We start from the raw sequence: 25,862 nt of genomic DNA, 5'->3' as shown, positions 1-25,862 counted from the left end.
TTTAAGTCCTTCTCATTCTGATCATATTTGCTTTGTTTAAATTCTGTGCCCAATAATCTCCAAAACAGCAGTTAATATCTCAATATTTGTAACTTCTATAAACAAATTATTCTGCTCACTATAAACAAATGACATAGGAGAGGAAAGTGTGTGTTTGGAAAGCTAAAGTATTTTGTCTGCGGCAATTACAAGAAAAGACATACATACACACACATACAAATACCTTTTATAGTTTAACCATCATGTCACAAGGATTTTACTGAAGAGTACTGGTGGGTGTGAAATTGCCATTCTATATCCTGTGGACATATAAAACCCCAGCAGTCCATTTTTAAACTTTAATGTTTCAAACGTGGGTTACCTGAAGGGAATTTGAGCTATAGAGCAGTTAAGTTGAAATACTGCTTAAACTGTATCAGCTTACGTGGGACTTTTCCTTCAATACATTGTACCAATTAGATGAAATAGAAGCCAGATGAGTTTTATCATTTGTTTCGATTTACTGCCCTTAAATCTTTTACCTTCCCTTTAATTTCTTAATCACTGAATAAAATCTATCACAACATAGAGTGGAGTTGGAACAGATATGCTATTTTTAATCAATGACAATTCAAGATATTTAAAATGATTCGGTGGGGTAAAAAGAGAAATTATTCACTCTGGTGGGGGGAATGTAGAGAACATAATCTCAAAATTGGAGATAGCCCAGTTAATAGTGAAATCAGCGAGTATGTTTTCACAGAAAGGATCATGCAAATCTGGAACTTGCCCTCAAAGGCTGTCGATGCTCAGTAAATTGAAAAATTCAGGACTGAGATCGATAGACTTTTGTTAGGTAAAGGTATCAGGAAATATGGAATAAAGGTGGGAAAATAAAGTTGAGATACAGATCAGCCATGGTCTAACTGAATGGTGTGAAACAATAGCCTCAGTGGCCTCCACCCATGCCTATGCACTAAGTAAGCCTAGTGTCTCACTGCTTTAGGAAAAGAAATGGAAACTAGCAAAAGAGTTCCACTTGAAGGCCCATTATAGGTCATCTTCAACATGGTACCACTGGTAGAACGTAGACAGAGGGACAGGTAGGTTTTTAGTCAGTGAGGGAATCAAGGGTTATGGGGAAAAGGCAGGAAAGTGAAGTTCAGAATTATCAGAGCAGCCATGATCTCATTAAGTGGCGGAGCAGACTCGATGGGCCTCATGTTAACACTTCTGTCACTAGGACAGGTAATACCAGTGGATGTGCCGTTCCAATGGATAGGTAAGCACAGATGAGCCTGATGGCCTGTCATCTTAAAAGATGGAAATTGGTTGAAAACTTCATAGTGAAAAAAGTTTTAAATGTCATACTAAATAGAATAAATGGGAAATCTACAGGTTCATTTTCTTTCAGATACTGACCGACCTGGCAGCATTTTCAATTATCCAGCATTGGCAGATTGCCTATTTTCATTTGTTGAATTTGGTGTCCCCTCTATCTACCGAGAATGGTGTCATGAAATCCATTGATGTATGGAGATTATAACAATTAAGGCACAGGGTGTTCCAATGCCTGTAACATTGGTTCCTGCCTAGTGACAAGGGCCCTGTGGGAATGTTTTGATAGGTCAACAGGTCAGTTCAAGAGGCAGTGAACATCTCTTTGTGAGGCAGTCAGTTTCGGGGAGTCTCCAAGTCAAGAAGTGTCACTGAAAAGGGGACAGAAACAGGTCCCAGTTGTTACGTTAAAGAAAGAGCTGCGGGGAGCAGACTTTAAGTAAAGAGGACCATTGGGCCAAAGGCACCCCTTTGGAGCAGTGGTGTTCTGCTTGGAACGGCCATTGATCTGAAAGTGTGCTTTTAAACTAGAGTTGAGTGTACTGGGGAATCCTGGGAGAAGGAATCTCGGAAGGCAAGGCTGAAACCCTGCGAAGTGGGCCATTGTTAAATTCGCCCGAGTGGGAGCAACATTTGGCAAGAATTCCAAGACCCAATCTTCAAATGTGCAGACTGGAAACCCTCGTGAGTAAGACAAAGTTTCAATGAGATTGGCTGACTCATAGTGGGACTAAAGTCTGAATGGGGGTGTTGAGAAATCTATGGAATGTGTTTGGCTGCATCTGTCATTTACTCATTTAGTGTGGTGTGTCCGGCCACAGTTTGTCCGTTAATTCACATGAACCTCATGCTTACCCTAAATGTCAGAGTATAAGATACATATTGTAAATTGTTTCATTTTTCTGAGCTTGTGGAGTAAAGTTTGTTTTTGTTTGTTCAAAACTGGAATCTTGTGGCTTTATTCCAAAAGCAGGTATCTGAAATCTTAACTTTCATCTACTTTGAACAAAACATTATTGATCCCTAACCAGAACTCCCCCAACTTCCCGGGGTCCGGCCTAGAATCATGACAATGCACTGGAGCGATGATGAAAGGAAATCCCACAGATCGCATCCAGAAGCCAAGTATGAAAGAAGTGACAAGTTAAATTCTTAACTTTTACAACACAAAAAAAGACAATTCATTCTATCAAATCTATGTCAGCTCCCTATTGAAAATATTGATTTAATCATATTGCCTTGCTCCTGCCCCATTCAGCTTATCGCCCCCTGCGCTGCCTCCCGGAACAGTCTATCTACTTAGTCCTATTTCCCTGCTCTCTCCCACATCTTTTTAACTTTTTTTCTTTAACAAATATTTATCCCCTTCCTTTTAAAAGTTAGTATGGATTGAGTTTGTGGTAAGACAGTCCATGTCCTAACAACACTCTTCATAAAAAGAAATCTCTTAATCTCTTCCTCTGTTCTTATGATCACAAAATTATCCCGAGTTTACTGACACACCAACCAGTGGTAAAAGATCCTGGTTTCACTTCTGAAAATACTCATTTGTTTTACTGAAAAGAGCAGTTTCTTCTCTCAATTAAAGCCTCACATCCTTAATACCAGTGAATTCTGCATTCACTCCAATGCCTTGACATCTTTCCTAACGTAAGGCCATCACCTCACCTCCCTTCCCACAAAACTAGACAGAATATTTCAACTGTGGCCCAAATCAATGATTTATTCAAGGTGAGCATTACTTCTTTTCTACTCCATACCTCAATTTACAAAATCTAGGACCAAGGTGCTTTTTGTTTTAGTTTTGTTAAATTGCCCTTCTACTTTAGGATTTATATATCTGAACCTCTGAGTCTCTTTGCCTCTCAACTTGTTTTAAAGTTTTATCATTTACTGGGTACTTCCTTTTCTCCCGCCCAAAATGTATGCCCTCTTATTTCAGTTGACACTTCACTCCTAATCCATTTATGGTCATCAATTCCATCCTCTTCACAGTGAGCCACTTGCCCTAAAACCATAGAAAAGTTATGGAGCAGAAAGAGGCCATTCAGCCCTTCATATCTATGCCAGCCAGAAAAAGAAAGTAGCTGTTTATTTTAATCCCACTTTCCAGCGCCTGGTCGGTAGCCTTGCAGATTGCAGCGCTTCAGATCCAAGTATCTTTTAAATGAGTTGAGCGTTTTGGCCTCAACCACCAACTTAGGCAGTGAATTCCAGGTGCCCACCACCCCCTGGGTGAAAAAGTTTTTCCTCATGTCCCCTCTAATCCTTCCACCAATCACCTTAAATCTATGCTCTGATAACTGACCCCTCAACTAGGGAAAACAAGTCTTTCCTGTCTACCCTATCTAGGCCCCTCATAATTTTGTACATCTCAATTAGGTCACTCCTCGGCCTCCTCTGTTCTAAGGAAAACAACCATAGCCTATCCAGTCTCTCCTCAAAACTGCAATTTTCAAGCCCTGGCTTCCTGTAAATCTCCTCTGTACTCTCTCCAGTGCAATTATGTCCTTCCTGTAGTGTGGTGATCAGAACTGTACACAAAATTCTAGCCGTGGCCTAACCAGCATTTTATACAGTTCCAGCATTACATCCCTGCTTTTGTATTCAGTGCCTCGGCCAATACACTTTCTTTACCACCTTATCCACCTGTCCTGCCACGTTCAGGAACCCGTGGACATGATCTCCAAGGTGTCTCACTTCCTCAGCCCCTCTCATTATCCTCCCATTTATTGAGTATTCCCTTACTTTGTTTGACCTCCCCAAATGCATTACCTCACACTTTTCTGCCCACTCAACCAAACAATTAATATCATTTTGGAGACAATGGCTATGCTCTTCACCATCAACCACACAGCCAATTTTTGTGTCACCTGCAACTTTCCCAATCATACCTCTCACATTTATGTCTGAATCATTAATATATACAACAATCAGCAAGGGCCCCAACACTGAACCCTGAGGAACATCACTGGAAACCGTTTTCCCATTCACAAAATCATCCATCCACCATTATCCTTGTTTCTTGTCACTGAGCCAATTTTGGATCCAACTTGCCACCTTCCCCTGTATCCCATGGGATCTCACTTTTCTGACCAGTCTGTCACGTGGGACGTTGTCAAATGCCTTACTAAAATCCATGTAGACAACATCCACTGCACTACCTTCCTTGTAACTTACTCAAAAAATTCTATTAAGTTAGTAAGACACCCTAACAAATCCCTGCTGACTGTCCCTGGTCAACCTGGTGATTATCCTGTGCCTCAGAATTGATTCCAATAATTTGCCCACCACTGAAGTCAGACTGACCGGTTTATAATTTTCTGGCCTATCTAAATAATGGTACAACATTTGCAGACCTCCAATCCTCTGGAAACTCGTCTGTATCTAGTGAGGATTGGAACATGATCCTCAGAGGATCCGCTATTTCCTCCCCCTGGCTTCCTTTAACAGCCTAGGATACAATCTATCCACCTCTGGTGACTTATCTACTTTCAAGGATGTCAGTCACTTCAGTACTTTCTCCCTCACTATGCTTATTGTATCTAATGTTTCACACTCTTCCTCATTAACTAGAATGTCTGCATCATCCTTCTGCTTAGTGAAGAGGTAGACAAAGTACTCATTGTGAATCCTGCCCTGCTCCTGTTCAGTAAGCAAATTTTGACATTGTGCCCCCTATTCAGAAACCCAGGTGATGTTATGCATGTTAAGAGCAACATTGACTTATGTGGTACACCACTAATTACAACCCTTCAGTTCAAAATTCAAAAATCCATAACTCTCTTTTCTGCCTTTTAACCAACTCTCTATCCATGCTGCCACATTCCCTTCAACACTGCACATCTTAGTTTAAATTAACAAACCTTGTGGGTTGCAACTCAAATGCCTTCAGGAAAGCCATGCACACAAAATTCAATCCATATCCTTCAACCCCTTACAAATTTGGCTGGGACTTTAATCAACCCATACTTGCCTAAGGGGAATATTCATTTTACCTGTTATGTATTCTAGAAACTTACCCACTATTGATGCTAAAGTAGGCTGACCAAAGTGTTGCCTGGTACATGAAAAGAGCTGGTGAGGCCAGCTGGCATGATATAACTTCTACACAACATCAAGCCCTTCCCACACAAACTCCTGGGAAAGGCAACAAAAACAGGGGGAAGCCAGTGGCCAATTTTGCAAGCAAACTCAGAGAAATTATGCCAACTCTGAGATAATCAAAACAGGAAACCACAGGTGACAGGGAGACACAGCATCTAATGGCCCACAAACTTCTACAAACAGTAATAAATGGCCACCTAAGACTCGCACAGGGCTCGCCTCCATTAAGACACTACTTCTTTGACCAAACTTTTGATTATCTGTCCACTGTCCCCTTATGAAGCTTGATACCAAATTTTGTTTGATCACATTCCTGTGAAGTACCTTAGGACATTGTACTGTGCTAAAGACATTGTATAAATACAAGTAGTTGTTCTACGCCTCATTTTAAATTTGACCTCTAGTTCATTTCCTAAAGCTAGATCCAGCATTGCTTCAGAGCTGGGGTGAAAACCAGTAAATCTGATCAGAAATCGTCTTAAATCAAGAATATTAATTGGGATATTTAAATAATCAAATATCTTAACAGATCTACTGGTTAAACTCACCTTATTTCCATCTCCAGCTACTCTATGAAAGGATCCCATAATTCCTCTCAATGATTTTTCAATGTCATCAGAAGGGAGAAGGATGAACAAATGGAGAGGGGCAAAACAGAGAAAGACAGGAGTAAAATATTTGGCATGCACGTATGTCATGCAATGCTCTGGATCCACCTCCACAACAAACAAGGCCAACAGTTAGGCAAAATGCCCAATGTGCAAGATTAAGCACTGGGTTCTTTTAAAGAATATGTGCACTCAGGTGAAGGAGTCCTACAGGCCTACGCACTCAGGTGATGGCGTATTAGACACAGTCTTATGAACTTGGGGGAAGGAGTCTTCCTCAGTCAATGTACTCAGTTGGCCAAATGATTTTCCCAATCTCTGCACAGCTGACCCTCTTTGTACAGCTGCAATGACAAAACATTTACTGAATTGAGATTTTGACTGTTGTCAGCAGAGCACAGAACTGTCTAGACTACATACCTCATTCCCCCGGCTGTTGCGAAACTCCAACCCAAAGTAATCACTCTCGACAAGGTTGAGACGGTGGCAGATTTCATCCATCAGAGCCTGACCATAGGCTTTTTGCTGAGGAAGGAGAATCACAGACATCAGCACAAGTGAAATCCCATCACAACAACATGCATTTAGATATCGCTTTTTAACATAGTGAAACATACCCAGGCATTTCAGAGGCGTGCTTTCACATAAAATGTAGTACCAAGCCACAATAGAGCAGGAGGAAGTTACAGAGATCAGGAAAGGAAGGCTACAGAGGAATTTGAAAACGCAGATGAGGATTTCAAAAATCAAAAGTGTTCCCGGACCAGCAGTCAGCAAGCACAGGGGTAATGAGTGAACATTAATTGTGTTATAACGTGACAGATGATGTGTGCCAGGTGGACTAAATCCACAAGAGAAACTTGGTCGCACTATCACAACGGTTTTGCAACTTATATTTATTATGAAAAGATGTGTGCACTGAATTCAGAAATAATGAGTCCACCAAAACCTTGAGATTTTTTAAAATTGAAAGTAAAATATTTATTAACAAAATAAAAGATTTCAAGCACATACAGAAGACTACAATTACTTACTACTATAACAAATCCTAAAATTCCTAATTGACCTGACTCCTAATTAAGGCAACGGTCCAAAATAGATTTTAGATTTAAAACAGAACCAGCAAGTTAACACAATACCCACTTGACAGTGGAATTCCAAATGGGTGTCTCCAACTTCAGTTACTTTACATAACAGACTTATGCACGAATGGCTTGAGGCTTCTTGAAGGCTGTTTCACACAGATCTTACATGACCCTCAACATAACCTTTCATTCTCCTTTATATACGTTTCTTTCTTATTAATATGTAAATTCTATTGTTCCATATGTCTTTGAAACTGTATATTCCTCATAATATAAAAACTTTCACATTGCCAATATTATCAGTAACCTTTGGGAAAAATAAATGCAATCCTTAGCCTTGCTTATTTGGCTAGTTGTAAAGACTAACATCCATTTGAAATCCAACAATCCCTTCATTTATCTAAAAATGCAAATTCCCTTCACACCTTACATGCTAAGCCAGAATCCATGTTTACTCATTAGCATGTCAAGCACATTTTTATACCTAGCTTATTTTGATGATTTCAAGCTTGCAGTCTACTAGCCTCCAAATGTAATTAAATCACACAGGTAGACCCAACTATGATCCCCGTAAACCTACTTCACAATAAGCCAGAAAAATATTGTGAAAATTGTTATACTTTTGTCACAATTGGTACAGGCAGCAGAGTTCCAGGTGAGCTTAAGTTTATATAGGCTGGGAGATAGAACGCTGTCAAGTAAGTATTGGAATAAAGTCTGGAAGAAACAGGGTGTGGTTGAGAGTTACAACAGCAGATGAGCTGATGCAGGGGTACAGATAGGCAACATTATGGAACTAGGAGTAGCTGCTCTTAACCTTGGAGAGAATATTGGATCTGAAACTCAGCTCAGTGTCAAATATGACACCAAGGTGGTGAATGGGCTGGTTCAGCCTCAGATACTTGCCAGGGAGAGGAATGCAGTTGGTAGTTAGGGAACATTGTTGATGATAGAGATAAAAAAAATGGCTTCAATCTTTCCAATAATTGGTTGGAGGAAATTTCTGCTCATCCAGTACTTGGTGTTGGACTAGCAGTGTGACTAACTAGACACACCAGAGATGTCAAATGTCATGGCAGGGACATAGAGCTGGCTTCATTGAGATGTCACTGCGAGACAGCAGAGAATGAGGAGTGGGCGAGGGGAGTCCAAGAAAAGATCTTTGGGAAACTACAATGGTAATGGTTTAGGAGCAAGATGAGAAGTCACTGTGCAACTAAAGTGAGGCAGTCCTACCCAGCTGGATGACAGAAGCAAGGCACTGGAGGAAGATGGCGCTGCCAAAGAGGACAAACAAGTCAAGGATGCCGTGAAACAGCGGTCACAGTCACATCTGTAAATCTGATAAGAGCCTTTTCAGTACTGCAGTGGAAATCTGATTGGAGGGATTCAAACATGAAGTTGAGGGAAAGATGGGCATGGATTTGAGAGGCAAAAAGCCATTCAAGGTGGAGGGGGTGGGACGGTAAGGTTAGAGATCAGGTGGCAGTTTGCAAGGACAGAGGGATCAAGAATATGTTTTTGAGAATGGTAGCAATGTTAGATTTGAAGAGGAGGAAGACAGTACCTGAGAAGAGGGAAGCACTGTCATTGTCATATGGGCCAGGAGATGGATCTCATGAACAAGCTGACTTTGAAGAGGGTACGAGGGAAGAAAGGAGAATACTAGATAAAAAGGTGTTCAGTAGGGGAAGTTTACCCAGTGTGCTTTGAGAAAGGGAGAGGTGATAGAAATCCAATAAGATCGTAAGAACCAGGAGGAATTGGCCATTCAGTCCCTCAAGCCTGCTGCACCATTCAATTAGATCATGGCTGATCTGATTGTGGCCTTAACTCCATTTTTCTGCCTGTCCGTCCATGGACTTGAACTCACTTGTAGATCAAAAACTTATTCAGCCTTGAATATATTCAATGACCCAACCTCCATTGCTCTCTGTGGAAGAGAATTCTAAAGACTAATGACCATCAAAGAAACTCCTCCTCACCTCAGTCTTAAATGGGAGATGCCTTATTTTGAAATATGCCCCTAGTTGTAGATTTCCCCATGAGGGAAATTATCCTCTCAGCATCTACCCTATGAAGCCCCCTCAGAATGTTATGTTTCAACAGAATCACTTCCCATTCTTCTAAACACCAATGAGTATAGGCCCAAGCTGCTCAACCTTTCCTCATAAGACAACCCCCTCTTCCCTGGAATCAACTAGTGAACCTTCTCTGAACTGCTTCCAATGCAAATATATCCTTCCTCAAGTAAGGAGACCAAAACTATATATAGTACTCTAGGTATGGTCTTACCAATGCCCTGTGCAGTGGTCTGCCATAAACATTCAAGTCTGCGGAACAGGTTAATGAAGAATAGGATGGCAATGAACTCGAGGAGAGAAAACATGGTGAACTGAGATGGAGGTTGAAAACACGGGCTAAAAGTTTTCACTCGTAGAGGTTGAGAGAGGAAAGCAGTCCAGATATCTGGATATAAAATGTGGCGAGGCACCTGGGTGGATGGTAGAGAACAAAGATTTTAAATCAGAGCTATGGGGATGGAACAAGGTGAGACTTTAAATCAGAGCTATGGGGATGGAACAAGGTGAGACGCTTAAAGCAGGAGAGGTGGCACAGGAGTTAAGGAAGACAGACCAAGGTGTGATTTAACGATAAGAGCCACACCACCAGCATCGCCAAATGGGGAAGCTTCAAGTGTGTAAGTGACACCATTCATCAGCCAGGTTTCCAAGGTCAGGGTTTCAATGTAATCATTCACAATAAGCTTATCAATTGCAGTTGCCTCGTCCACAAGTAAATGAACATTCCAGGAGATGCAGAAAGTGGGTGAGTGGGGCTTGAACCCAGAACCTTGTGACTCAGGCGAGTGTGCTACCAACTGAGCCATGCCTCTATTATAAAGGGTTGCGGGAGCAGAAACCTGGGGAGGGGTGAATGTACACAAATCTTTGAAGGTGGCAGGACAAGTTGAGGAGGCTAATAGTGGAGGGAGAGCACAAAAGCAAGGAAGTTATGGCAAATCTTTATAAAATACCAGTTAGGCTTCAGCTGACATATTGTGGCCAATTCAGGGTGTCACACCTTAGGAAAGATATCAAGGCCTAGGAGAGGATGTCTGGAGCCAGGAATTAAAGAATTTAGTTACATGGGGAGACTAGAAGAGCTGTATAACAGCAGATTTGATAGGGTTCTTCAAAAATGATTACGTTTTATAGAGTAAACAAGGAGAAATTTTCCAGCGGCATGAAGATTAGTAACCAGAGGGTACATGTTTAAGGTAATTGGTAAAAGAACAAGGAGCAACATGCTGGTGGTGGTGGTGGGTGGGTGGGGGGGGGGGGTTGTGTGCTGAAATTATGCAGTGAGTTGTGATCTGGAAGGCACTGCCTGAAAGGGTGGTACAGGCAGATTCAATGGTAACTTTTGAAAGGATATTGGATAAATCCTTGACAGGGAAAAAAATTGTATAGGAAGGGGTTAGGAGGGAAGTGTGTCTTAATTGGATAATCTTTTAAAGAGCTGACCTGGGCACAATGGGCTGAATGAACACCACCTGCATTGTATTATTCCATGACTTTTTTCATCAATAACCCTTGCAGATCCTTGGGGCAGGCCCAGAGCAACACTGAAGAAGGCTGGAAATGTGCTACCTTGGGAATGCAGAGGCAATATGGCAAGAAACTACCTAATATCCTTTGGATCAAATATACACTTGCTTAACGAGTTAATTCTTTTAACATCTTGGATGAGACAACCACAGTGAAGCAAACAGCACCACCAACATCCTGGGGCTTATCACTGACCAGAAACGGAAGTGAACCAGGCATATAAATACTATGACTACAAGGGCATGTCCGAAACTGGGAGTTCTGCAGTGCGTAACCCACCTCATAACTCCCCAAGGCCTGTCCACCATCTACAAGGCACAAGTCAGGAGTGCAATGAAATAATCTCCACTTGCCTGGATGAGTGCAGCTCCAACACTCAAGATGGATACCACCCAGGACAAAGCAGCCCGCTTGATTGATATCCCATCCATCACCTTCAACATTCACTCCCTCTACCACTGACGGACAGTAGCAGCAGTGTACACAATCTACAAAATAAACTGCAGCAACTCATCAAGGCTCCTTTGAAAGCACCCTCCAAACCATTAGCTCTACCACCTAGAAGGACAAGGGCAGATGTATGGAAACACCACCACCTGCAAGTTCCCCTCCAAGCCACACACCATCCTGTCTTAGGATTATATTGCCATTCCTTCACTGTCACCAAGTAAAAATCCTACAACTCCCTCCCTAACAGCACTGTGGATATACCTACACCACATGGACTGCAGCAGTTCAAGAAAGTAGCTCACCACCATTTTCTCAAGGGCAATTAGGGATGGGCAATAAATGCTGGCCTAGCCAGTGATGCCCACATCCCATTAAAGAATAAAAAAATGCCAGATCCACACTACATCATCCAGTGCCAAGACAATTTTGTATTTAGCACACATTAGTGATACACACAACATTGCATGCTTTTTACATCAAAGGAATTTGTTGCCCATCTGTTTCTATTTCCCTGCTGCATTATCAGTGCCATTTCCAAACTCTTACACACTTAACACCCTTGGCAATGCTAATGGTGTTTCTGGGGAGGAGACTAAGTCCTATACTCAGTACTTGTGCACACTCTTCAGCTCATTTCTCAGACCACAGGCCTCAGCTATTATAGAGGTATGTCCAATAGGTTAATACAAATACTCACCATCCCTATACAACTCTATGTCTGCCGCAAAACAGTGGTCACTGCCGAATGCCACTTTCTCAGGAGTTCCCCACCGCCCCCAACCCCCGCACAAAGGATTGTTATTCTTTAACATTTTAACTTTTACAAGACCAGTGAGATTGATGCTATTTCTCATCAGCTACCAAATACCACTTATAAATCACAAGTCCAAGTACAGATATGAGAGATTAATTTTTCAAGCACAAAATATTTTTAATGTACACACACTCTAGTCTGCACCAGATATAGTAGTCTCCAATCTACTGCTTGTTAAATAATTAACCAGAGTGTTTTGGTTTTGCTGTTGACTCTAACACGTAATATCTCTGACGTTTGGGGAATAGCCCCACAGGCGTGGGCCCTCCAGAATCTTACTCAAGTCATTCTGCACAGAAGCCTAGACTCTAGGCATCAGAGAGGGATTCAGCTACTACAGGAATCTAAACTGGATCCTAGCTTCTCATCTGATGGCCACATAAGAATCCATCTTTCTTTCTCTCACTAATGTTGGTTTGATTTCAGCTGTTTATTTCTGTAGATGTTCCTTTGATGTTGCTGAACTCACCACATGGGGCGGCAACCTCCAGGCAATATTGTAGACACAATTCAGAAGTTCAGACTCCAGAATTTTAGAGCAACAATTAGATGGGGTGACCACACAGGAACATTATGTAATTTTGCCCCTCTTTAGGTACTTTTATATTTAATTTGATGCTCTGGGGTGGGACACTTAAATGGAGATTGAAAACATCTATGCACGGCTTGCCCATTAGTGTTACAGTTCAGGCTTAAAATATGGAGGTGAGTCATCAAACAAATATAAGACTTGCTAAGTTAACTATTCAATTTGACCCAAATGTACAAAAACCACTACTCAAACACAAGTAAATATATTGGCTGCTTTAGTCTGTAAACGGTCACTGTACTAAATGGCTACATTTCAAAGACAGTTGATAATTTAAGAGAAGACTATGTTAAAACCCAATTTAAGTATGCACAAGAAAACCATTCCTCAACACATGGTGCAGATAAGTTCTGCATTAAGAAGCTGCTGTCAAACTGCTATGCATGAAGCTGATTCTATAAAACCTGAAACTGCATGCATAAATTGGAACTAGGAGTTTTGCCCATCATTCTTTCACATGGATATTTGGGCTGTTGTTCTCCCTTTACCAGGGGTAGCTGGGCAGCAACAACTTGAAACAATTCACATTTTTTTTGAATGTCAACACCGTCAAAAATGGAACATAAGAAGACGTAGTCCCAGCAGATTTGGTTTGTGAATTTCATCTAACAGCACTGTACCATCAGGCTCTGCTGGTTATGCAAGGCTGAGCCAGCATCCAGGAAATGTACAGTCACTCCGCGATTTATCTTAACCAGTAAACAGCAGTTCGGGGGGGAAAAAACTGATGATTAAAAGCAGATCCTCAAATAAAGTGCCCCCGATAATGTTGGAATTTGGGCCAGCATGAGACCAAAATTCATCAAGTTCAATCCCCAGGATAATAGTTGGGACTTGGCTGTTCATAGGAAAGTTAGGGTTTGACCAGATGGGAAGCTGCTTGCCAGTAATCCAGATTTGCAAATAATATCTGTGGTGTTTGCAAATACACCTTGAATTCCAGCTCTCATTAATTGTTGTACAACTATGCAGATCCCATTCCCTACCCAACCTACAAAATGGAAATAAAAGAATGCAACTCCCAGAACTTTGCTTGTGCATGCAAAATTAGATCTTGTAAATTATATTTGTCCAAGATTGAAATTATACCATTGTCCAATTTGATTAAAGTCTTGGAAACAGATTTCTCAATAAAGAAATGTAATATGTATTCTTAGAAAGCAAGGGCCTTCTCATTTAAAGCCCCACTCATTCCAGAAAACAGCCACACCATAAGTTGCCAATAGTGGCCCATTTCAAACCACTGGTTGCTGCAATCAAACCACCACCCACACTCTCCTACCATCCCCAATGCTCTATCTTCCACATCAAAGTGAAAGCTGACCAGCAGTTCCAAAGAACAGGAACCATGACTTTCATCTTTGATGCTTTTACATACCAAGCTTTAGTTAAAATTCAGAAGAATGTCACAGCCCTTTAATAAAAGTTTACTTGGTAGGACGGTTATGTTCGTTTGTTTGTGCTACATAGAATAATGAGGGTAAAATCTTTTTTAGACCACTCAAATACATGTGTTTATGATAGGTTGGAATGCCCTCTCCCCAGCTAGACACGCAAATATTCTCCAGATGGCTTTAATGGCCCATTTATATTGGGAACTGTTTCCTGCATGCACAGATGTTTTAAAGATTCTGTTTAGTAGCATTTACATTAAAGAGCTTTCACACTAGAGATGTGCAGCCAGAGTGAGGGGGGGTTGGTGATTACAGGATCCACCAAAAATCAGACAAGAAAATGAGGGGAAAGAGCGAAGCTATGTAGGAAAAATGTACACAAAGATGAATAGCAAATATCAAAAGTGAAAACAAGTAGACAAGTAGAGATTAAGTAGGACAATAGTTTGGGTAAAGCCACAGATGTTCCATCAGTCCTCACATTCAGCCTGCAGACCGAGCGTTGGTCAAGGCAGCTCTAGATTATATGGCGCAGAATCCAACTCCTTTCTCTGTCCATGGTCACCCTGACTTCCAGTATAACATTAACCTATTACCAGATTTCAGCCAACTAGGAGTTTGAATAATGCTGCAACATACATCTGTGAAGATGATACTAATCTGGACAACAGACAGCTAAAGACAGTCCAAGCTGCTATATTTCCCTCCTCTCTGCCAAGCAGCTTTACTGAGAACCATTCTACAGACGTCAGGGCAACTTACGAACCAGTCTGAATCCTGAAATGATCTATCTTCCAAAATAGTTTCTCTCCACATCACAATACAAGTATTTTCTTACCACACACAAGAGGGTGACTGTAAGCCTGAGGTTTGATCCTCCAACCAGCTGGCTTAACTCCTATAATCTGGCACAGTCTTCTCCTGTACACACAGCACGAACCCAAAGCAACCCTCGCTGCTACTATTTGCTCAGTAATACAAATGGTATCTTCCCAACAATGCGAGGATGCCTCATTTTATGCCACTGACTCACTACCAATTTCAGAGGCACTTAGTTCATATCCAAATAGCAACTGCACGTTATAACCAGCAAAACAGTTGCTTTCTCAAGCAGCAGCTCACTCCACTCAACCCCACTGAACCTGTAAATTACCACTTCATTGCCAACCTCCTCCTCAAACATGTTGCTTCCCAAATCCATGCCCATCGTGTCTGTAATTCCATGTATGAACTTCTCTAATCAGGTTTCTGCCTCAGCCACAGTACTGAAACAGCTCTTATCAAATTCACAGATGTGACCATGGTAAACTATCCTTCCCTATCCTGTCCTGTCTGCAAGGTTTGACAGTTGACCGCAACGTCTGCCTCCAGGGTCCAAGCTGAGCAGGGACACCCATACCCAGTGGCATCTTACCTATCCACTCATAGCCAGAGAATCGCCTGCAATGGATCCTCTTCCCACTCCCAGACCATGACCTTCACAGCACCTCCCCACAAGGATTTATCCTTGGCCTCCTCAAATTACCATCTCATCTACATGCTCCTCCTTGGCGACATTGGGCTGTAACTTCTGATGGAGTGGCAATTGAGTTGAATTGCCACTCCGCTCGAAAGTACTTACCCTGAAATGCAGGCGATCCTATCTCGTCCAACCTTCCGACTTAGGCCAGGCGAGATCAGATTACTGCAGCATGCCCCCCGAGCCTAGCATCGAAGGGCTGTTCAGTCGAAGGGAAGGAAGCCATGCCCCCTTTTTACAGCAGCAGCTGCTGTAATCCAGGTAAGTTGAAAGGTCCAGCTGGGTTTAAAGGTACTTAACAAGCTAAGTGGGTAGGATTTGGGGAATAGGGAAAAGAGATCGGGTCAGAACTTGTGGGGTGGGGGTTGTCGGGCCAGACCTTGGGGGTTTGTGGCGGTATGTGTCACTTCGGGCCTTGGAGGGTGCCTTAGGTGAGAGGGCCTTAGGGCAGATGGATGCGTGTGAGTGAGTGAGTGAGTGAGAGAGAGAGAGAGAGAGAGAGAGAGAGAGAGAGGGTGGGGGGAAATTGGATCTGGCAGGAGGAGTCTCAAGTCTCCATGGGAGCGGGAGAAATCCTGATTGCGGAGTACCTGCCCGGGGGTGTAGCCCCTTTAGGGTGGGAGGAGTGTTTGCGGGGGGAGGGGCTTGGTGAGAAGTCCCGTGGGGGAAGGGGGATGTGGGAGTAGTCGGGGAGGTGGGAAATAGTTGGGTTCGATGTGGGTCTCTGCAATAGTTACCCAGAAGTTAGAAGAGGTTTCAGTTCTTCCAACTTTTTCTTGGTCACTATCAATGTAACCCAGCTGGAACCATCTGAAATTTGTAATTTAAAAATCACATTTTCGGATGGTTCCCAGTACAGGGCAATTGTCATGGGGAAGTTTGCACTTCCAGGCAATTGTCGTGCAAACCATACCCATGAACCTCCAGAGGGGTCCCCAACGCTCTTTTGGGGTCTGCCCCAATACGACACTCTGGAGTTTGGAAGTTACAGCTCTTTATCTAGCTAGGGTAGGGGCATTGCATGAAACCTGGGACTCCTTGTGTTCATGGACAGGAAACAGGCAATCACATGACCTTCAGTGCAGCAGCTGCAAGAAAAATGCAGTGAACAAAGGAGGCCACTATATATTGCCTTCATCGATCTCACAAAGGCATTCAATCATGTGAGCAGAGGCAGTCTATTTAAACTGGAGAAAACTGGCTGCTCGGTGAAGCTGCTCAATGTGATCTCCTCTTTCTATGACATCATGATGGGTAAGGTCAGCTATTATGCAGCAACATCGGAACCCTTTAAGAACACAGTGGAGTTAAACAGAGTTGCATTCTTACACTGACACTCTTTGGCACTGTCATATGGCTTTAACTCATCTACAAAATGTGGTGCTTAGATACCAGAACTGACTTGCCTGTCAGAAATCCAAGGAAAAGGTACGCCCAAGTCCTCAGAGAGTTGCTCTCTGATGATGATGCCCGTACTAGCACTCCAATCCTATAATTCCCTTCCTAATAGCTCTATGGGTGTACCTGCACCACATGGACTGCAACAGTTCAAGGAGGCAGCTCACCACCACCTTCTCAAGGGCAACTAGGGATGGGCAATAAATGCTGGCCCAGCCAACAACGCCCACATCCCGCAAATGAATAAAAACCTAGCATTCCATACTGAAGAACACCTTCAGCAGCAAATGGACAGACCGTCTCACACCTGTGAGAGTTTGCTTTGACCATCAGCATCAGGAAGACAAATGTCATGGTCCAGGATGTTGCCATGCTACCAGCATTGACTATGTGATGCTGGAGATTATTGATAGCTTCACATATCTCAGTTCCATAATCACCAACAATCTCTCACTTGTTGCTGAAATTAACACGTGCAACACAAAAGCTGCAGCTGCCATCTCTACGCTGAATAAGTGTGCTTGGAACAACAGTAACCTGACTGAGAATACCAAACTGCAAGTCTACCAAGCCTGTGTCCTCAGTGTACTCCTGTATAGTGGAGAGACCTGGTAAACATATGTTAGAAAGGAGAAAAGGCTGAACAGCTGCCATCGCTGCTTCAGATATCCTTGTCATCACTTGGTAGGACAAGATCACCAACTCAGAATTCCTGAAGCATGCTATCCCATTAGCATATACTCACTGCTAAGGCAGCAGCCTCCATGTTGGCTCAGCCATGCTCATTAGATGGATGATATATACCCAAACACCTTCTGTAGTGATCTGGCGACTGGGTCTTGACCTCCACTACAAGGACATCTGCAAGAGAGATATGAAAATGGCGGACACAGACACTGATGGCCGTGACCTCTGGAGGCTAACTGTTTAGAGGAGCATTGCAAGAGCTGAGGAGAAACAGAAAGCTCAGCTGGCCAAGAGATCCCTGAGAAAAAAGCCAGCAAATGTGCAGCTTCTCAATCCACTATCTTCATCTGCAGCAAATGTGACAGAATTGTCCAGTCTGAAGCTACATACACCAAGAATATCTAACGGTGAAGCACTGTGCTGGACAGCAGCCCCAGTTCACATAACATGCCATTAAGGCACTGCCTTTTAATTAACGGTGGAACTTAGCTCCAACAAATCAGTGAGAATTCAATGGTATATTTCTTTGATAACACTAAATTCAGGGATTAACTGTGGAATTTCTCCTGAAGCAAGTTTAAACACGTAGACAGCCCCTCACCCTCCCCTAATCTGCCCAGTAGTTCCTGAGCCAAAACCAGCAGACCACCTCATGACCATCCCCCACCCTATCCATTTTCACAAACTTCAGTCCCAAATCATTTAAGGCTGTATTTGTGGACTGCCGAAATATTTTGCTTAGTCTGGCAGTGCTCAATTTAAACAGAAAATGCTGCAAATACTCAGCAGACTTAGCAGCATTTGTGGAGTGGGAAACAGTGTTAACGTATCAGATTGATGAACTTTCGTCAGGACTGGGGAAGGTTAGAAACGTTTTGAGTTTTCCAGGGCCAAAGGGAATGGCGATGGGGTAAGAAAAGAAACAAACAATGTCTCTAGGGTAGGTGCACCGCTCCAGTGAAGCCCAACACAAGCTTCAGGAACAGCAGCTCATCTTCTGATTCGGCACTTCTGGACTCAATGCTAAGTTCAAAAATTTCAGACTGTAACCTCTGCCCCCATTTTGTTTCCTTTTCTTTGCAGGTTTCAGTTTTTCTCTTTTTGCTTTCAGGCAGCACACAACTGCTCTAGGCATACCCTGCCCTTTCACCATTCCATTTGGCCCTGTTAGACTAACTCTTTTGTCATTCAATCTCTCCTGTTTCCACCCTATCAAAGACCTTCTGCTTATCCTTTTTTCACCCACCCTTTGCTCAAACATTTCAACCTTTTTTCAGTTCTAATGAAAAGTCATCAACCTGAAACATCAACTCTAATTCTCTCTCCACAGATGCAGTCAAACCTGTTGAGTATTTTCCAGCATTTCCAGATCATAGACTGATCTCTTTGCTCCACTGTTTAATTCTAACCCAGTGTTGGAACATAATCTCCTGCCATTTTTCACTAAATAACTACAATAAAAATATCTTTCACTAGGTCCTTAGCAACACCAATCTTGCAACATATAAGCCTGCTGCCTGGTAAAAATGTCTTAGGTTTCCAACAAACAAGTCTATGCTAGTGTTGGTAATCTTCCTCTCAATAATTAATAGCCATCAATTATAACAATTTGTATTTCTATAGTACCTTTAACATAGTAAAACATCCCAAAACACTTAGCAGCAACATTATCAAACATAAATTAGCAGAGCCAAAGGAGACAACGTTGAGTCATGAAAGAAGAGGTTTTGAACAGCAGCTTCTAGGAGGAGCAAGGTTTAGAGGCCAAGAGGTTTAGGGAGGGAATTCCTGAGCTTATAACTTAAAAGACTGCATGTGTGACCATCAATGGTGGGGCAAAGGAAGGGGGGATGCTGAAGGAGGTCAGAGTTTTAGGACTGCAGGCTTTGGGTTGGGAGTGGGTTTGTAGGGCCGAGCAAAATTTGAGATTTGAAACAGAACAGAACTACATACATTTCACAAATCTAAAATCAACTTTCCCTGATCATGTGCAAACTCACATGAGAAGAGTCTAAGATACCAGGCAGATACATCAGTGTTACATTGCAAAGAACTTGCCAATCTCCCTGCATTGTTTCATAGTTTGCCATTGTGAGATTTGAACTCTTGATCTTGGGGATACAAGCCCAGTACCATAACCACTTGGCTATTTAGGCCAAGCCAGCTTTGTCAAATTCCCTGGAATTACAGGAAACCTCTTTCGAGTACAAACACATTTCCATCTGTTTCAGATGAAGTTACATTGTTTCATAGTTTGCCATTGTGAGATTTGAACTCTTGATCTTGGGGTTACAAACCCAGTACCATAACCACTTGGCTATTTAGGCCAAGCTCCAATCTCTCTGCACTCATACTCAGAATTTGCATGTCAAAACGAGGTTCAACTTTTCCCATGGTGCTCAAACAGGAATAGTTCCCCTGTAAAGTTACAGTCTTACTTTCTGGTAAAACAACTATTTTAAGAATGTAGAGTAGGTTGAACTCATACAAGTGACATAGAAAAACACCAGGTGAATGGGAAGAGTTTTCTGGCAGATCTCAAAAAGATCGTACACTAATTCAGGCACAAGCTCAATCTTTCATTGAAGTCACACTGATCCTTCCATCCACATTCATGACATGATGTTCTATAAACCCGAGCATGTGCGCTGTCATGTGTTTTAAATTTTGCTCCTGGCAGTTGAAGCACTAATCCACAGGAGGAAGAGAATTGGGAGTGAGAAAAATAACCTACAGGGTGGACGACACAAATTTCAACTGTTTTTAATCAAGCAGAGTGTTTAAAGCACATCTGTGCTCCAGTGGGCTGCTTTCATACTCAACTGTTTGCATCCTCACTCCCCCTAAAGGAAAGAGAACCAAGAAAAATCTGTGCCAGGCATCAAAATAATTCCATTTTTGAGGATGGGAGGAATATTACTTTAAGCTTAGCTTTCAAAGTTTGGGGGAAAATGCACCTTAGGGGAGTGGCCCATCCAGCCTCAGTGCAGCCACATTATCACCTTGAGGCTCCAACTGGAAATAATCTTCTGAAAGGATACCAAAGCAAATTTTCACCCTGCAGATCAGTGTACAATGCCAATCAATTGGCTGCTTAAAATTATTGCTCGAAGGGTATATTTAAATAGCTTTGATCTTTATTTTCCATACACTCTTGCAAAGCACCTATTTACTGTTAAAAGCACTTGACTAAAATTGATTTATTAAACTGCATAACTCTTGAAATTGACTTCATCTGAGCATGCAAAATGAAATCTGACCAAAAAAAATTACTGAACACATAAAAGCTTTAATAATCAGGGAGCAAAATGCATGATAACTCAACTCTTGCTGCAACGCGACAGAATTACAGTACAACTACACACTTGCACCTACAGAATCCAAACAGACAGCTTGCAAGTGCATGTGCACACACAGGGACACACGGTCCTCATTAATAGAAAGAAAATTATGCTTTCTTCAGGACTAATCATCGGTCTATACCTCATAAGGAACCTCACACCAACTCAACATGTCTCAACTGCCTAATGTAATACGGACACAGGCTACAGCCTGAAAACACGTGGCCCTTTAGCCATGTATCATTATGCACAACACAAATAGATACTTCTCAAAGAAGTGCACTGCACAGGGTGTGTACGAACCACAATCTGCTGGATCTTGGCGTTGGCATAAATCTCACACCACTAATATAAAAGCTTTAGAAATGTGAACATGTAATCAGTGGTCAGCTACCCTTTAATGAAGCACATAGTGGCAGCAGGCTTTGGCAAACCTATTTGTTTTAAATGCAGCTCCCATACTGCAGATATGAAAAGCTGCGAGCCCCACCAAAATACTACTGACACTGAGCCATGTAAGCAGTAGTGATCCCCATCCCATCAGCAGTGCTGAATCAGTCGATCATGGTGATTTCTGCAGAGGAGCTCGCCCAGCCCTAAATATTGGGGCTCCACAAACCCAGGATATCTCAAAAGCCTTTATTCCTTGTTCTCCAACACCCAATTAGTTCAACATCCCCTTTAAGAGCATGTCAGCAAGCATTTACGGTTTTTCCAAAAATATACTTTGTTCATAAAATTTATAAAAGTACCATTAAAAAGTATTGACTTGAAAATCACTGCAATAAAATTCAATGTCTCCTTCCATACAGCATGTTCCATTCTGAGATGCCTCAATTCAATTTCAATACTCTTGATATTTACAATGTACATTCCTTGTCAGCCTGAGGTGTTCTGCAAAGTTTCTAGACCCTTGATGGACTATGGCTGAAAGGCCTTAGACAGCAACGTTCCCACTGCACCTCTGCGGTGGCTGCTCCAGGATTTAGTGCGTCCCTCAGCACAAAGGCTTGGGAGAACCCTTTTTTTTAAACCAAAAATATACTTTATTCATAAAATTGATAGAAGTGTTTAACAAAACATTTTGATTTGGAAATTAGAAAGTGCAATAAAGTTCAATCTGTCTTCATACAACATACTCCACTCTGAGGGGTCTCAATACAATTGCAATAGTCTTGATATTTACAATATATGTTCCATGTCAGGCATACAGCCTGAGGTCAAAACGTTTCAAATTGAAGATTACAAAAGTGTGTTTTTTTTTTAAACAGGAAGAACAGAAATCTGCACATATTGTATACAAGAATAAAAGTGATATTAGACAAGGCCTCAATTATTTCGAAGCACCCAGGGATCAGCCCCACAATCTGCAGCATGGGAATTTAGGTTATAGAAAGAGAAACTTGGATTTATATAGCTCTTTGCACAACCTCTGGACATTTCAAAGCGCTGTACACTTCAAAATAATTTCATTGGTTACATTCACTGTAACCATGAAGGAAAACATGGCTGCCAATTTACTGTTTGTGGGGCATTGCTGTACCCAATCAGAAAGGTGACCAATTAAACTGTTTTTGGGATGCTGATTGAAGGGTAAATATTGGTCAGGATACTGGGAAGAATTCACCTGCTCTTCTTCAAAATAGTGCCATGGGATCGTTACGTTTGCCAGAGGGCGGAGGCAGGGTTTCAGTTTAACCTCTCATCCGACTGTAGAGCATGGTTCTGCTGCCTTAGATTATGTGCTCAAGTCTTGAATCAACAATGTTCTGACTCAAAAACATGGTTACTTCTGAACCATGGCTAACACAACTGAGACACAAAAGCAGAAAACACTGGGGGCACTCGGGTCAGGCATGGGCTGATTTGAGTGCACTCAACACAAGTCCTCAGTGTAGAATCCTTCCTCAGAAGTGCTTTCTGTTTCAGGATTCCAGACTCTGCAGTATTTTGCTTTTTGTTACCATCATACAGTCAGTCTGTCCAACGGTTTATGGACATCTCAATTTTAATATATTTAAATATTATATAAAAATGTTGAACTTTTGGCTTTTACATCTTAAGATAGTTAAGAGCAGCTAGTTTACCTAATTTTCCATTCGCAACCCCATGCAAGGCTTAGTAGTTTCCATTAATAGCTGCCACTTAAAGCTTAGCTGCCTCACCTGCCACTGCACCTGTGCATCCACTGTACTCAAGCTTCTGGAGTCTGAATGGTGTCAATCGCCCAGACTCTCCTAATGTGCAGTTCATTAATCCCCATGACTAAGCCTTGTTTATTTGATCTTTTAAACTGGACTTGGGCTTCTGCAAAGTTGACTGATGAACCAGTCTAGATCTATGAGGGTCATCTAATCCCCATTTATAACAAGAGGATCAACAAGTTGCAAATCCAGAGTGGGGAAGCTGTAGCAGCCTCTGGAAAACTGCAAGCAGTTGACATCAATTTGGATCCAGAAGGTTTGCTATTGATACAATCACAACAGCCATTTATTCCAACATGATGAGGGAAACTGGGTAAGGAAAACAGGTCAAAATGGCAGGAGAGAAATTCCACAGCAAGGCAGATTTACACTTTGCACTGTTGTAAACTTAGGAAAACTAGGCACCGCCCTTGGTCAGAAGCGTTGGAGAGATAGAGAAATCAGAACATTTCCTGCTGATTTTACAACTCCGGGATAAAGTAATCTGTATGGTCCATATGGAAGATCCCATCTTAGCCATCAAGCTCTGAGAAATATCAAGATTCCACATTTTTATGCTACTCAAACAAAACCTATTACAATGGAAAATCTACTTATTAATTGAACAGAGAAAGTAGAATTTTGCCCCTCCAATTAAACAATTAAGAAACATTTTTTTAAGCCACATCTGTTTTTTTTTAATTTGTTCATGGGATATGGGCGTCGCTGGCAGGGCCAGCATTTATTGCCCATCTATAATTGCCCTGGAGAAGGTGGTGGTGAACTGCCTTCTTGAACTGCTGGTACACCCACAGTGCTGTTGGGGGAGGGGCGGGGGGAGATCCCAGGATTTTGATCCAGAGATACTGAAGAAACAGTGATATAGTTCCAATTCAAGATGGAATGTGACTTGAAGGGTAATTTGCAGGTGGTGGTGTTCCCATGTATCTGATGCCCTTGTCTTTCTCAGCGATGAAGGATGCAGGTTTGGGCGGTGCAGTCGAAGGAGCCTGGCAACTTGCTGCAGTTCATCACGTAGATGGTCATGGTGCATTGTGGAGGCGGTGAATATTTTAAGGTGTGAAGGGCACACCGGTCAAACGGGTTGCTTTGTCCCAGAAGGTGCCGAGCTTCTTGAGTGCTGTTGGAGCTGCACTCATGCAGGCAAGCAGAGAGTATTCCATCACAATCCTGACTTATGCCTTGTAGATCGAGAACAGGCTGTGGGGAATCAAGGGGCGAGTTACTTGATGCAGAATTCCCAGCCTCTGACTGTTCCAAGTTGTGGATGAAATGGCTTCTTCTCTCAAGACTTTATACACCAAGGATGACATCAGAGGTCACATGACTATGGCAAGCCTATGGCCACATTACACAAAGATACTTTTCTAAACACCCCCTTTTTCTTATAAAAACACAATCTGCATATACTATTATTTGCAGTTGTAAGTCAGGCACACAGATGATTGACAATGAAAATCATCATGCACGTACAGAAAACTGGTCATTCTGGTCTGACCCACTTTCGTTTGTCCCTACATATGCATTGCACACAATCCTTAAAGCGTTCAGGTCTTCTGATGGTACACATATGGGTTGTTATTGGCCGTCTGTCTGGGGTGATTTTTTTTTAATTCATTCACGGGATGTGGGCATCGTTGGCTAGGCCAGTATTTATTGCCCATCCCTAAATGCCCTTGTTCAGAGAGCATTTAAAAGTCAACCACATTGCTGTGGGTCTGGACTGACATGTAGGCCAGACGAGGTAAGGACATTAGCAAACCAGATGGGTTTTTACAACAATCGACAATGGTTTCATAGTCATCATTAGACTTTTAATTCCAGATTTTAACGATGTTGCATCTCTGGGAAATTTAGCTGCTGTGGCAAGTTTTGTTGCCGTGGTAATTGTTGCTGATCTGTTGCCTTTGTTGGAGAACGGGTAATCTCTGGGACTGATGGTCATTCAATTCTTTGTGTGGTTGGTGAAATCACATCTTCATCAGCTGTCTGCTGTGAAGCAGTTTCTCCAGTTGTACCAATATGTCTGCGGTTACAACAAAATATCTGGTCAGTCACTTTCACCATGTACAAGTGGCAAGTTGGCTGACTTTTGTTGAGCGTTGAACATTTATACTCTGACCGGCTCTTCATTTCTCAGCTCTGGCAAAGACTTGGCAGCTTTCTCAAAGTGAAATTTAGCCGTGGTTTCATTTTGATTTTGTCACTCGCGCCTGTTACCACTTCTGGCTTTGGTAGTGTTTTAGCTATTAGAAGAGTAGTTTGGGTGCAGCGTGACATTAGTCACTGAACTGGACTACTTTCTGTGCTCTCAGTAGGTGTTTCTCCACTCCAGGATTGCCTTGTATACGTCCGTGCTGGATCAACTCGATTTTTTGATGATCCCTTTGGCAATTTTCACCACTGCCTCAGCCTTTCAATTTGACAGGGGATAGTGTGGAGATGTGTAGTGCTGAATTTCACTCATGAACTGAGGGCCATTGTCACTCAATACAATGTCAGGAATGCCATAATGACTGAAGTGTGCTTTCAGACATTCTACAATCTCGTTGGTAGTCATTGATGTCAGCTTAACTAACTCCCAGTAGTCTGAATAATAGTCAACAGTGACGAGGTCACCAGTTCCAAGGCAAGTGATGAGATCTACTCCAAGCTTCATCCATGGTCTATCAGGGATGTCGAATCATGAACAGCTCTTTAGCTTAATGTCCATCAATGACGCTGCACTGACTGATATG

At 42.2% G+C, this 25,862-nt stretch overlaps 1 protein-coding gene across 5 annotated transcripts in view; it reads right to left on the bottom strand.

The window, feature by feature from the left end:
- The window catches only part of farp2 (FERM, RhoGEF and pleckstrin domain protein 2), a 192,420-nt gene that overhangs the window by 133,819 nt on the left and 32,739 nt on the right, over positions 1 to 25,862 (bottom strand). For all 5 annotated transcript variants that reach the window (XM_041211675.1, XM_041211657.1, XM_041211665.1 and 2 more), the window contains exon 3: positions 6,453 to 6,557. In XM_041211675.1, coding sequence (XP_041067609.1) covers positions 6,453 to 6,557 — 105 coding nt within the window. The remainder of the gene's footprint in view (positions 1 to 6,452; positions 6,558 to 25,862) is intronic.

This window comes from Carcharodon carcharias, chromosome 2 (assembly GCF_017639515.1).
Source record: "Carcharodon carcharias isolate sCarCar2 chromosome 2, sCarCar2.pri, whole genome shotgun sequence".
Classification (NCBI taxonomy): domain Eukaryota; kingdom Metazoa; phylum Chordata; class Chondrichthyes; order Lamniformes; family Lamnidae; genus Carcharodon; species Carcharodon carcharias.
Note: the sequence above shows the minus strand (reverse complement) of the source record. Positions and strands in the feature narration are given on the sequence as shown.